The sequence below is a fragment of the Xiphophorus hellerii genome, chromosome 19, assembly GCF_003331165.1.
Source record: "Xiphophorus hellerii strain 12219 chromosome 19, Xiphophorus_hellerii-4.1, whole genome shotgun sequence".
Lineage (NCBI taxonomy): Eukaryota > Metazoa > Chordata > Actinopteri > Cyprinodontiformes > Poeciliidae > Xiphophorus > Xiphophorus hellerii.
The window spans coordinates 26,194,207-26,208,101 of record NC_045690.1 but is presented as its reverse complement, the minus strand read 5'-3'; the positions used below and the strand labels follow the sequence as shown (position 1 = coordinate 26,208,101).

At 42.1% G+C, this 13,895-nt stretch overlaps 1 protein-coding gene across 1 annotated transcript in view; it reads right to left on the bottom strand.

Moving 5' to 3' along the window:
• mipol1 (mirror-image polydactyly 1) overlaps window positions 1-13,895 on the bottom strand; it is a 56,600-nt gene that overhangs the window by 14,818 nt on the left and 27,887 nt on the right. The window contains exons 9-11 of the mRNA XM_032547726.1: window positions 9,090-9,123; window positions 8,838-9,008; window positions 9-59 (exon numbers count right to left, since the gene is read on the bottom strand). Coding sequence (XP_032403617.1) covers window positions 9-59; window positions 8,838-9,008; window positions 9,090-9,123 — 256 coding nt within the window. The remainder of the gene's footprint in view (window positions 1-8; window positions 60-8,837; window positions 9,009-9,089; window positions 9,124-13,895) is intronic.

The following is a 13,895-nucleotide window of genomic DNA, read 5'->3' as shown; positions in this document are numbered from 1 at the left end:
TTGTTTACCTGGCTGAATGACTTGTCCCTCTGAAGCAGGTCTTCCTTCAGCCATTTACACTGCAGACACAGAAAGAGGAGTCAGTGCTTCATTAGCTATTAACTCATGTCACTGGAATAGTAACGGAAGCCAGATGAAGGGATGCATGGGCATGAAAATCTGGGACAATATTAATAACCAATATCAACATTGATGTTCGGGCCGACCACAGACCGATTGATCGATCGTTTTTTTTTTATACTCTTTCGACACGTCACAATCTTTCGCTGCATCACTATTGCCGTCACATGACCAAACAAACACCCCATGGTCGACCCAGAAACACACAACAAGCAACATAGAAATAAACATCTGTTATTCATATCGGCCCAGTTTTACTCGTAGGACCAATACTGAAAAGTTAAAAATGAATAAAAATCAACCATGTAAATGCTCACTTTACACATTAAGAGGGAAACAATGGAAATATGACATCATTGGTTCTTTGTTCATTAAACTTTATTATTTCCAAGTGATAAGGTGATTTCCACATGTACTGGGTGGAGACTGTAGATAAAAGCTTCCTGCACGACGACATGTAGATGGAATAAACCTCTTCCTTCCAGCCAAATCATGTTTGACTTGTATTTATTTCACTGTTTTGACTCGAGTTTTTCCCACAACTTTCTTGAGGAGTTTTCAAAGTTTTTGTTAAAGATAGTTTCTCTTACTACTTCACTAACCAGATTTATAAAGCCAGCTACATTTACAACTCCTAACATTTCTTATAGAAAATCAATCATACACAAACTTTTTATTATTGAAAAAACTGTTTATTAATCTCAAAGGGAAATTAATATACCCTTCAAAGGAGTCATTATAGATGGTGATATCTGTGGATATGATGGCTCTGCTGTAGCTGTATTTCCTTTAACTGACTCATGGCCGCCCACTTCAGGTTCAGCAGGAGATCTCGCTGTGTTCTCCCCTGAGCCTCTTTTTAAAGTAGTTTCCTTTTGAGGCTTTTCTTTATTAATCTCTGTGGTTTAGATTTAAAATTTGAATTATACAAACAAAGCGCTTTTAGGAGGTAAGAAAAGTGGGAGCACTGTTTCCCAGTCCTACTCCTTGTTTCAGTTGGGAAATTCAGATACAACAGCAGCATCAAGATATGTAGGATTCCACAAAAGATCAAAAATGTTTAAAATATTTTAAAAATGCCATATTTACAATAATAATTTCACAGCACAAAATAAAATCACATAATTGTGAAGAGCCCTTTTGATAACTATCCATGTTGGTGTGGCACAGGGAGATTTCTGACAGTATGAGGGCGATGACTGTGCGTCACCACATCGGCTGAACTTGCTGAGGTGCAGGTCGCTGTGTGAAAAGACGTATGGCGTATCAGAACTGAAATGGTCTGTGCACAGAATTTTTTGACATGCCCAAAAACTTAGAAGCAGGCCGGCCTACCTGGAGATAAAAAAGTGTATGCAACTGTGTCAGATATATATATAGGCAGATACAGCCATTAACCAGCACAGACTGGCAGTTGCTTTATGCAATTCTGCTTGATTCTCATTTCCTTCGATGCTCCATCTGGGAGTTCTTCTCTTGACCTTGATTTCTTCTGTAGAATTTCAACCGGGCCAGTCAGTAATCAGAAGAGTAAGCTGGGAACGATGTTGATTTTCTGCGCTGTTTTAGAGATGTAGTTTTTGAATTGGCAGCGGAGGAAGTGAACAAAGCAGTTCAGTTTGTGTTGGCCACATTTCCAAATACTGAGGAATGAAGTCAGACAAGACAAATGTAGAAGACAGTTAACTGCTGGCAAAGACGACATTCGGCTCGGCACTTCTGTCTTCGTGGTGGGGGTGGTTGTTTGCAGTGCAGGGAATTTCTGGTAAGCTTCATAGCGTAACTGGAACTTTACATACACCACGACCAAACATTAGCGATTGGGTAAAATCAGATCCAATCATTTAAAACTTCTACAGAGTCCACACCTCCAGCAAGTAATCATTTCTGAACAGCTGAGGGATCAGACTTTCTGTCAAAAGCACAGCTTTGAACAAGGGTTGGTTTTTACCAAGGTAAATGGTAAATGGACTGAACTTATATAGCACTTTTCCAGTCATTTTGACCACTCAAAGTGCTTTACACTAGAATCACATTCACCCAGTCGCACTCACAAACACACACATCTATACACCGATACGCAGATCGGTAGGCAACTTGGGGTTAAGTTAAGTGCCTTGCCCAGAGGCACATCAACGTGTGGCAGGAGGAAGCTGGAATCGAACCTACAACTTTCCGATCGCAAGACGACTACTCTACCAAAGAGCCACAGTAGCCCTATAAACAATAGTACTGAGCAGGCTTACACTGGTAATAGTAAAGTTTGGTAGATGAATTGGTGTCAATTAAATGTCTTAATAACGATAGAAATGTGTGTGTGTACATGTGTGGTCAGGTCTGCTGAGCAATTTTGGAAAAAAAAAAAATTATTGTGTGAACAATTAGACCACTGTTGGCAAAAGTTACCAGAATCAAACTTGAATTGCTAAATTGTTGGACTTCTGTTTCACATTCCACATACTAAGGGATCACCATCAGGTCATATCGACACTGAGCACAAGATTTCCCAGCATGCATTAGTATGACATTAGTGTTTCTGGTGTAAGAAAAAAAAGAGGCTATTAGACTTAGGTAAATCCACTGTCACTTCTCTCATTTAGAGACAAAAAGGAAAAGTTTTTCAGCTTAGAGTGTGACATTAGAAGAGATTCATTATTAATCGGGGTGAACAAGAACAGCCCTGGGTTCCTTCTAAGTATTGCAGACAGGTTGACAAAGAGCCGCAGCTCAGCCTTCATCGGGATGTTCTTAATCATCTTCAGAGTTATTGAAGTTATGCAAGCTATTGAAGTTTTAAAAAAGTAATTTATGGATTTATTCTCTTTTGCTGCATTTCGGCTAATAAAAGTTAATTAAAAACTGGAATAGAGTGCTCCAGTGTCTCATGCACCTGTCAACAAGCAACTCCAGTTGTTTCTGCCCTTTGGGTCAATCAGGGTAGTTGCGTGGGCATCAAACCGGCAGGTTTCTTTTTGGGGGTCTTGTCATTGAGTGAGGTGGTCAGCAGCTCCAGGTGATGTTTGATGAGTTCTGATAACCTGTAATTACCTGATATCAATTCAATAAGGAGCAGGAAGCTCCAGCTGGCGTGCGGGTTGGAGTGCTCAGGAAGAACCCTCCCCCTCTTTCTAATACTTCCCAGAACCCCCAGCTGCTGAGGGAGATAATCCCTGAGAGATGAAAAGAGGGAATGAGGAATCGGCGAGCAACAAGGGGTGGAGTGGGATGGGGAGGGGTGGGATCCTCCAACGTGGAGTGCTCTTTCTTCTTCTTCTCTGAGGATTATGGCAGCATTTGAAACATATTTCACTGCGGCGCAGCGCTGGAATGAAGGCGGGATTAAGGTGTTACCATTGAGGGGTGGTGTTAACGTAATAGGGATAGTTGTTAAAAGACGGTGAAGCAGTGTTATTGGCGGGGGTCACTGGTAGTGATGGAAGTTGATACACTGAGGTACAGCTTGAAGGAGGCAGGCATCAGAAAGAGGTTAAAATGTAAGGCGACAGGTGCTGATGAGGGACAAGTCAAAGGTTTTACAGTCCGTCTAACACAGCCATACTGCTTCAGCTAGCAGACTACCATCTTTTACATGCAAATGGAGTATTTCCACATAAAGGTGCTGCAAGGTGTAGGATATGGTACAGATACTACATGTCAATGCTCCACACATTCTCGTATTACTATATCTAAAATTGACAGAACACCAGCAGGTAAGGCGGGTGAAGCGTCTTGCCCAAGGATGCAATGAATTAGGCAAACAGCAGGAATTGAAATGGCAACCCAAACTCCTACTGCCGTCATCACCATCACCACCATCACCACAAGGGGTAATGCCTCCTCGGAAAAACATAACAGTAGGATGATAAGATGTGATGGGTGGGTCAGCTGCTGTATCAGTGTGGTGGTTGGCCAGCAGTAAACTGGAATAAACGCCTCAGCCAGTAGGAGTGGTGTGAGTAGTGACAGGTTCTGACAAACAGGGCTGTGGCCGTTCCATCAGATCAATTATGGAAGAGATTGAAGCCAGTGGCCTTTAGCATTGACTACAGTGCATTGAACAAGACAAAGTGTAGTAAGTAAGTTGTATGAGTGTTACTTCTGAGTGGAATAGGAAGTCTACATCCCCCTCAATCTTGTCAATCTTGCTCATCTGACCAGTGCTGTTTCTCATTGCTTTCTGGTATTTGCTGCAAATTACTCTCCACTGTTCTTTTACAGCACCACCTGCTTCAGTCTCTTCTTTAGGTGATGTTAGACACACCTCAACTTCTCCTGGTCCCCCTCCTTAAATGCCTGCTTTTTCAGATTGAGGAGCTCCTTGAGGGTGATGCAGGTCTTATCATTTGGAAAGCAGCATGCAGTCCTAGCTTGTATCACAACATCCCTGCAAAAGTGGTGTGTAATGATGTCCACTCTCCTCTCAATGTCATCATCCGTGTTGTTCTCCAGTGGGTCCAGTAGTGCACTTAAATTACAACAGACTTGTAAAGACCCTCTCTGTTCTCCATTTTCTGAAGGAACAGGTTGTTGAACAATTTTAATGCTCTGGGGTTTTATGTGGGTTAGAAGAAAATCAGACCGTGATCTGGTCTGAGAAGGGAAGGTGTGATAAAGCAAAGGACATACAAGTGTCCTTGGAATTTGCACAAAACAGAACCAATGTCCTGTTTTCCTAAGCAGGCCGGTCCACATATTGAACCATCCCGAATGAGGCTTATTAAATGACAAATATGTTCAAATACTGGGTCGGAAATCTTGCGACAGTCTTATGAATGACTTCAGAGGCCAATGAAGACGATGTACAACAACTCTCTGGCAAATAGTACAATCTGAGACCACCTACTAAAAGACAAAAAAATCTCAGCATTTGCTGCAACATCTCCATGATGAGACCATCTATTGCTCATAAGTAAAGTAAAGTCTCTCACCTTTGTGTTTTCTACTCGTCCTTGTATCCCTATCAGCTCATATAGTACAGAAGCTGGGTACATTAACACAGGAGTCAGGTAGACTGTCATTCAAACAGAGACTACACTCCTGGTACAGTCATTGGTTCTTTATCGGTGCTCTACTTGTTAAATGGTGAGTTTACAGTCCCCACAGTGCCATAACTCAAGGGCTGGACTGGTTTGTACCAGTTTCTACATGGTGTACATGCCTTGCATCAACCCAAGGTTTCCCGGCAGCTCATTGCACAATTACATCACACTATCTCAACCTGTTTGCCTTTTTCTCAAGCTCCATCCTGGTGCCAGGTAAGCAATTCCCTTCAGCAGCATCTTCTTCTGTAGAGCCATGGTCCTTCTGAAGCTCACATGCCCAGCAAACACACCTGGGTGGTTTGTTGCTGTACAGAACCATAAACTGGAATGTACTGTGTATTTTAATGGACCATGAGCATTAGAGGAGTTAGGTGAATATAAAACATACAACCCAATTATTTTCTATGAAAAAACCTTCACCAGGAGCAGTTTCTGAATTGCGGGTGATGATCCTTTCCATAAAAAAAACATTGTAAAAATAGAGGAGGGATGATGTGATGACTTCCTCAAAGTTGAGTTTCAGAAAGAGCAGTAGCTTCTTAAAGAGACAGAGACCCAATTTCAAGGTGTAAAATTAGGAAGTGAAGTTTCTTTTAAGTCATATTTGATATCTGCAGCATTTTTATAACAACTGATGGTAACAAAGCTTCTTGATTATGTTATAAAATGCCACTATGTGTTTAGAAAATACACAATACCGCCCCTTTAAGACTTCAGACCAAGAGTTCAAGTCAAAACTCACATCATTAGGGCAAAAGTCTAAATCGAGTCTGAGGTCTTTTATTTTTGGCAATATAAATCAACCACTAACACTGTTAGTGTTCATCATGTCACTAACAGGTGATGTGATGAACAGAAAACCATTGTTAATGACTTCAACTGTAGTCATAATGTTATGCCTGCTTGGTAAATGCCATGAATGTTAAAGGGTTATTATTCATTTTAGACATATCTGAACTCCACTGATGTGTAGCTACAGGTACAGTGGTGCTCTATGGAAAGGAGTTTCAGCTTTTATGTTTTCCAGGAAGAACTTTCTCATTTCTCTTTTCGGTCCCTCCCATTCTCTTTTGAAGCCAGTTGCTTTGGTTACCACCGCTGTTTGGCGATGCTGGAGCAGTTTAGGTAACCATGGTTACCGCACTCTGTCAGTCACAGCAAGGAAACAGATGAAGGCTCCTGATCTGATTCTTTTTTTTTTTCATCTGGAAAAATATCAGAGGCGGGGCTTCTGAGCCCACCACCTGCCGCAGAGCATGCTGGGAGCACAACCAATCTCCACGTTCAACTGGCCAACTCTATTTCGCTCATATCCCACCAACAGCCAGACTCATCTCTTTTCATTTCTACTGATTTCAACCCCACCCCCACAGAGAGCAGTATATAAATTGTGGGTAATAAATCCAACACTCTGCAGGTTTTGGTAATAAACTCTGTGAATTGAACTTTGATCATAATCAGCCTCCAGAGGAGAGATGGGGCTTAGGGGGGGAGAAAATGTGGATTTTCTACTTTAAAGTAAGAATGAAAATTGTAGCTAGAAACTTAGAAATAAATAAGAAACCACATACAAGAAAATGTGGGAAATATCTCTGCTGGCAAATAAAGGATCGATAATAAAGTGTAGCATTTAGATTGATTATTAGATCCATCTTTAAGCGACTGACTTTTGAAGCAATCAGGAGATATTATTTGTTATATTCCATTAATGCATGAGTGTGTGTACAAATAGCAACCTGATTAGATATTTTGTGTTTTATTAATAGAAGTTCGCATATCAAAGCATAACCTCTGGAAAAATAAGTGATATAATTGCTTGTAAAAATTGTTTTGATCGTAAGACACAGAAGGTTCCCATTATGACACTCTACTCCCTTACTAGCCAATGGTAAAGGTCTAATGCTAAAGGTCACAGAGCGGTGGAGGCACAGATTATGAGGAAAGAAAAGATCAGAATAGATAGTTCTACATGACGTCACGCCTCCTACATCCAGGTGTTCTGTCGCTGATAGAAAAAACTTTCTACTTCATTCTGTTTGAGCTAACTGTGCTACAAACTCACAAAGCATTGATAAATGTGTCTGGCTAATATCCAGAGGAGACACAAGTCATGCAATACAGGACGGATTTGCTCTCCTCACTTTATTAGCGGTAAGGACATTTTCAAATGTTTCTAAAATTAAGCAAATTTTGACATCAATAGTGTATTAAACAGACTGCCATAAAAATATAACTTTGTGGGAAAACCTGTAGTTAAAATCATTTTAAGTTAGAGTTCCACAAATTGGAAATTGGCAAAGAAAGAGGAGAAAAATAGCTTATTGATGCATCCCTATTGGTATTCACTCATGTGACTAATGTGTTGAAGCAGAGACACATGGAGGACAATGGGGCCAGCAGATCAACCTGCTGCAGCAACAAATTCTTATTAAAAATATTTATGGATGTGAATAACCTCCAGGTCTTTGCTTTGCTAACTGAACCCTGTTAGCCTCTCTAGAACCTGCTTTTTTGCCATTACTTTATGTGAGCTCTTCTCTGCACTCCAAAGGTCAGGCTACTGTTTCAGTCTGGAAAAATGTGTGAGAGGGTTGCCTCAAAATTTTAAGCCAAAAAAAATCCATTCTGTCACTATCTTGCTGTGAAAACATGGACTGAATAAGATGTGATAGTGGATTAAACCCTCCTTATTGAGCTTTATAATTTTTTCTTAGCTTAATTAAAACTTTAAGTGGTGGAAATTTATCATTTTAGTAAAGATTGTTGAATATTTTCAGAGATTTGACTGCTTGAACTAATCAAATTTAGAACTATCTGCCTCTCTGGGGTCCTCCTTTAGGGGGCGCCACAGCAGATTATCAGCCACCATCGGTGGAATGCTTCTCTACATCACATCCCTCTGAAACCTTTTCTTTTGATTAATCTCAGAACACCCTGAGGAACAGATCAGGAGATTATTCCTAATGCTATAACATTTAGTTCCTTAAAAAAAGAAAACAAAAACATTAGCAGCCAACTTCAGTACTTTCTTCTTATTAGGTCCATCATCTCCAAACATCCACTTCAGCAGGTTTCACTCCCTTCCTGCTAACATGCTAACATCTCTTTTCTTCCTTGCATCTGTTCCTTTAATGCATTTCTCCTGGCACTCGTCGCCGATTTCTTCATCCTGCCTGCTCTCTCTTCTTCCTCTCTCACCTGTTGCTGTTGTGAACATCACTGGCCCTTCTGTCTGACCTCATCTGTTAGTCTGTTTATCAGCACCGTTAACTACAACAAGGAGCTCAGAACTGATCCCTGATGTACACCATTCCACACTTTGAACATATTTACCTCACCACTGACTAACATCCTAGCTACCCATCCTGGACCTTTCTCACAGCCTTTCTAGAGCCTGCTTAACCATCTACGGTTCAACTAAAAATCACCATCACACTAAATGTAACATTTAACAAATTTAACAAAAGTAGCAGTGAAAGCAGAAAACCCAACAAATGGCATGTTATCTTAAAATGTTTTTCTTTCATCGGGTTGTGAATCACCAGAACTGTTTTTGCTGCAAAGGCAGTTCGAAGGTTTGGGAAAATTTGCATTTGGCAAAATTCAGCTGGAAATTTGTCAGGATAAAAAAAAAAAAATCAAACTGATGTTTGATCTGCTTACGTGTAAACTCACCTTGTCTACAGATTTGTCTCTCTCCTCCATCACGGCCTTCATCTCCTGAGCAGTGATGTCACTCCTTCGCCGCTGTGCTAGCCGTACGCGCTGAACTAGAGCTGAGCCGAACTGCCTCACCTCCTGGACCGAGTCGGCTTTGCAGACATGCTGAAGGAGATCTTTGATGTCCTGGGAATCAGAAACAATCAGATTGGACCTGGTTTGGTCATCAGTTCCAGCATAAACCAAAAATGTACTGAGTCAGCTCACCATGTCAACGTCCTGCAGGCTGATATCATCCGACCTGACAACAGAAGAGCAGATAATCTGTTTGTGGAGCCTCTAAAGCTGGCCTGTCGCCATCTACCATGTCTAAACATTTGTGTAAAATAGTTTTAGTTTGGGTTGCACAGTGGCGCAGTTGGTAGCACTGTTGCCTTGCAGCAAGAAGGTCCTGGGTTCGATTCCCGGCCTGGGGTCTTTCTGCATGGAGTTTGCATGTTCTCCCTGTGCATGTGTGGGTTCTCTCCGGGTTCTCCGGCTTCCTCCCACAGCCCAAAAACATGACTGTCAGGTTAATTGGTCTCTCTAAATTCTCCCTAGGTGTTGAGTGTGTGTGTGCATGGTTGTTTGTCTGTGTTGCCCTGCGACAGACTGGCGACCTGTCCAGAGTGTACACTGCCTGTCACCCGGAACATTAGCTGGAGATAGCTAACACCTGACCCCACTAGGGACAAGGGTGTTAGAAAATGGATGGATGGAGTTTTAGCTTAAGCAAAGACTTCCAAGGTACAAAAAGCAGGGGACCAGTATTCATTTTTTTTCAGTCCAGTTTGTTTATGTGATGCCATTTCACAAAAAATTGTTTCAGTTCAATCATACATTCATTCCAACTGATGCTATCAAGCAGCAGGTTAGCCTCAGTTTATCATTCAAGGGAATTTAAAATCTAAGGAAACTCAGCAGAGCATCGAGTAACCTTCACAATTCACTCCTTCTGGATGAACGAGTAGCGAATTAAAACAAACGCTTGCTTTGTCTTGATTACTTAACAGCAATCCCTCATAACAAGCAGGCATGTAGCAACAGTAAAGAGGAAAAACTCCCCTGTAAAAGGGAATTTTATTTTACGAGCACATAGTGGCATTTTATACTATAATCAGTTACCTTCAGTTGTAATAAAAATGCTATATATATATATCAAATATGACTTTATAACTTAATGCCTTAAAACTGGCCCTCTGTCTCTTTAAGAAGCTCCTGCTCTTTCTGAAACTCCGCCTTCAGGAAGTCATCACAACACGGCTCCTCTATTAACCCTTTAACGTTTGCACTGAGAAGTAGCTTGTAATGAGCTCGGCAGATGTTGCTTTTCCAGCAGGTGTTCGCTACTTGCTGCTGGCTAGTCTGAAGGAATTGAGTGTGGTAGTCATGGGGAAGACTGCTCACTGTGTTGGAAACTCAAGACACATGAAGAAGATGCTGTTGAAACGTGGCAGAGAGTAACTATCCAGTGAAACTAATCCTGTGCCACTCAGCGAGGCAACATAAAAAGTCAGAATGAAGTTTGCAAAGAGCTTCAGTCCTGGAGACTTCAGTCCTGTGCTATGATGAAACTAAAACTGAAGTGCCTGGCCATAATGAACATTATGCCATTTAGAGGGAAAAGAGGGAAGTTGTAAAGTACGGTGGCAGCATCATGCTGTGGAGCTTCTTTGCAGCAAGAACAGAGAAGCTTGTCAGACCTTAAGCAGCTAGAGATAACATTAGGGGGTGGGAGGCTTGGGAGAGAAGCAAACTTGTTTGTTGGAATGGCCCAGTCAAACTCCAGAAATAAATCCACTTGTAAACAACAAAACTTGACATTTTAACTGAGATGAGATTTCAGCAAAAAAGAAAGTTTTATATTAAAGTATTAGGATGAGTAACCCTTTCACTCAGCAGTTAGCTATTAACCACTATTTTAATCCATAAAATCCATAAAAATTAGTGGCAGGAATGTAACAAGATGTGGAAATGCTGAAGAGATACAAATACTTTTAGAAGACGCCGTCACCCTGGTGTTTGACTTGTCTATGTATTTAACTTACAGAACACGTTTGCTCTTCCTGTTACTCTGCATGAACCGTCCTCCAGTGTTTGCTCTTCAGACTATTCAGCTTATTTCAAAAGTTCCAGCCAAAGCAATGCAAGCCATGCTAATATGTATATTGTGAATGACAAATAAAAGGTGTAACTTGGTGCCCTGTAGTCAATTACTGAGGTCCTACAAAGGTTCCTGGTCTCTGTGTTCCTGGTCTGACCACGGCGACCGCCTGTTAGATTACCTGAGCGCCACGCAGCAGCTGTGCAATAATTTTGTTCTGCGATCCCTAAAGTCCGTGTTAAAATCTGTCATTTTGAATTCATTTTGAAGCAGTGGAGGCTTCCCTGGAACGGACCGCTCTCTGCTGTTCTCGGATTCTTCCTCCTCTTGACAGGAGTCTTGACGGAGGACGTGCAGCTAGTAGTAACTACCTGATCTTCTGTCTCTCCTCCTGGGAAGTTCTTTTCATTTAGTCTGCTGCTGTTTTGCTGTAATAAACTGTAATAAGGTGGTCGAGGCGGCTCCGCTCTGCAGGGAACAGCAGATAATGAAAGACCGGCCAACTCCAATAAAGCTCCACTAACACCCTGCTTACAGCCCCCCATCCAGCCTGGCTCAGCCCGGCTCGGCTTGGCTCGCTCGCTCGGCCGCCTTCATTACCACTCCCACACACCTTCACTCAGGCACGCCGCGAGCAGCCATTAGTGGGAGCAGATCCAAGAGAGAATACCATCAGTCTGCATTTGTTCTTTTGACAAAGTTTTACAAGTTGTGCCCTTCGTAGAGACAGAATCTAATGTGATGTAGCTGCTTTTCTTGGAAATCCTTCATTTCATCTGAAGGAGTTTGCTCTTTCTGGGAATCTGAAAGAAGTTCTTGTCTTGTTCCGTAACTTGAAAGATGGTTGGAGGGTAACCCCATGTTGCTACTCTGTAAGTCCATATGGGGGCGCTCTATTTGACAGAACTTTGTTTTTACTGAGAGTGATTTTTGTCGATCCATTCTCTGGTCTAGGAACACTTTTTGTATTTTTAACCTTTATTTTACCAGGATAAAAAAAAACAAAAAAACAATTGAGATTAAAAGCCTCTTTTTCAAGGCATGAATTGCAACATGAAAATGATTTTAAGCATAGAGGTTTCAAGGATGTCAGAGTGTGAACAAACCTGCAGCAGAATGTTAGACATGTATGCAAACAAATGCAGAGCCTCCGAAGCGGTGGTTAAAAGTTACGTGGGAGAATGTTTTGGCCTTACTGCAAAATAATGTGTGTGGGGTGAAAACCCAACTCTGCACATTCCTATGGACTCACTTTCCCCACAGTAACATATGATGGTGGCAGCATCATGCTGTGGAGATGGAATACTGTAACAGAGAGGTTTAGATCAAAGCATATTCCGCATGTTAAAATGGCATAAAAACAAAACCATTAAAAAAAAAACCATTTCAGTCACTTGCTGATTAAAGCTGATAGACATACCTTCATGAGATTTAAATCTATAACTTTTGTTGGTCCATCTTAGAGCGGGCATAAAAATTCCAACCCGGCCCGACCCCATAGACATCGTGTAAAAGCCCGATCTGATCCGACCTGACTAACAGAAAGCCCAAAGCCGAAGTAACTGCTATCAGTTTAAAGTATTTCCAGATCTCTGACTACTCTGCTGGCTTAGTAGTGAAACAATGTGTCACTCACACTTTATACACTTGAAAATGTGTATAACAAAAGTTTTGTTGTTTTTAGCTTTTGTGTAACATATTCCAGCTCCATGTTGTTGCTTGTTGTAACCACATTGTGAGTCAAGTGCAAATCTTCTGGGATGTGTGACAGATAGCAGTGGAGCAGGCTGTGTGCATCAGCTGTGCAGACAGTCGGGCTTCTTACAGTCTGATTTCTTTCTTTCCTCACCAGGGCGCATCTGCCTCGTTCTTCAACCAGCCTAGCAGAGGACATGTCATCCCTCTGATCATTGAGCTCCACTGGCTACCATCACCTGCTGGTCTTGGTCAGAAGGGTGGATGGCGCGGTATGACAGCCTGGCTTCTGTCAGACTGCCCCAGGATAGCTGTGTGGCCATTATCAGAAAGTGAATGTGCGGGTGAATGGAAAAAACTGACTTTATGAAAAGCATCCTGAAAAGCGCTACCCAGGTCTGATGTCATGTCATTACCAGTAGTTGCCCACGTGCAATTTAAATCTACTTCAATGGCCTTGCAAAGATGTTATGACTTTGCTCTGTCACTCCGGTCATCATGGGATTGCCAGCTTACAGTGCCAACATCACACCCAAGACAATCCAGACTCTATTCATAAGCCGTTCCATGATGGCAGGTGCCACTGGAATGGGGGCGTCTCTAGTTAATGGGGGGTATGGTGGGAACAGAGGTAGGAGTTCTTCCTGCAATCGGTAATTCGCCGGTTTGAGTCTCTTCCCAGTCCTTTTGTCATTGTGTTCTTGGGCAAGGCATTTCACCCACCTTGCCTGCTGATGGCGCTCTAATCTGAAGATCACATGAAGTTTGGAGGCTGGTAGACAGATGGGGGCATCGGTGCACCCCAGCGACCTCTGACCCAGTCCTGTGATTCCATGTGGTCTACCTCTTCTAGGCTGAGCTCCTGTCTTTTAAAACTTGTTAGTGAATGAAACAACTAGGCAGACGCTCAATAGTGTGACGGTCTACAAACATCTCTGGTTGTCTGAGTTTTTTGGTCCATAAGAATCCTAAAATAATTACAGCGGCTGAGAGACTGTCCAGCAAACTGTCAGCCAGGAACTTCAGGAGAAAAAGAAGCACAGCCTCGCTTTATTCACACGGACATGAAACACACATTCCCTGAGGTCACCTCCTCAATCAGCAAAACACACATGCTAATGCCCACACACTAACACACAACAACATGAAGCGGCACACTGCAGCACACTCACTGAGGTATTCAAGGCTTCCTCCTGCCACTGGAAAACACACACGCACACCAACAAAAACTGACA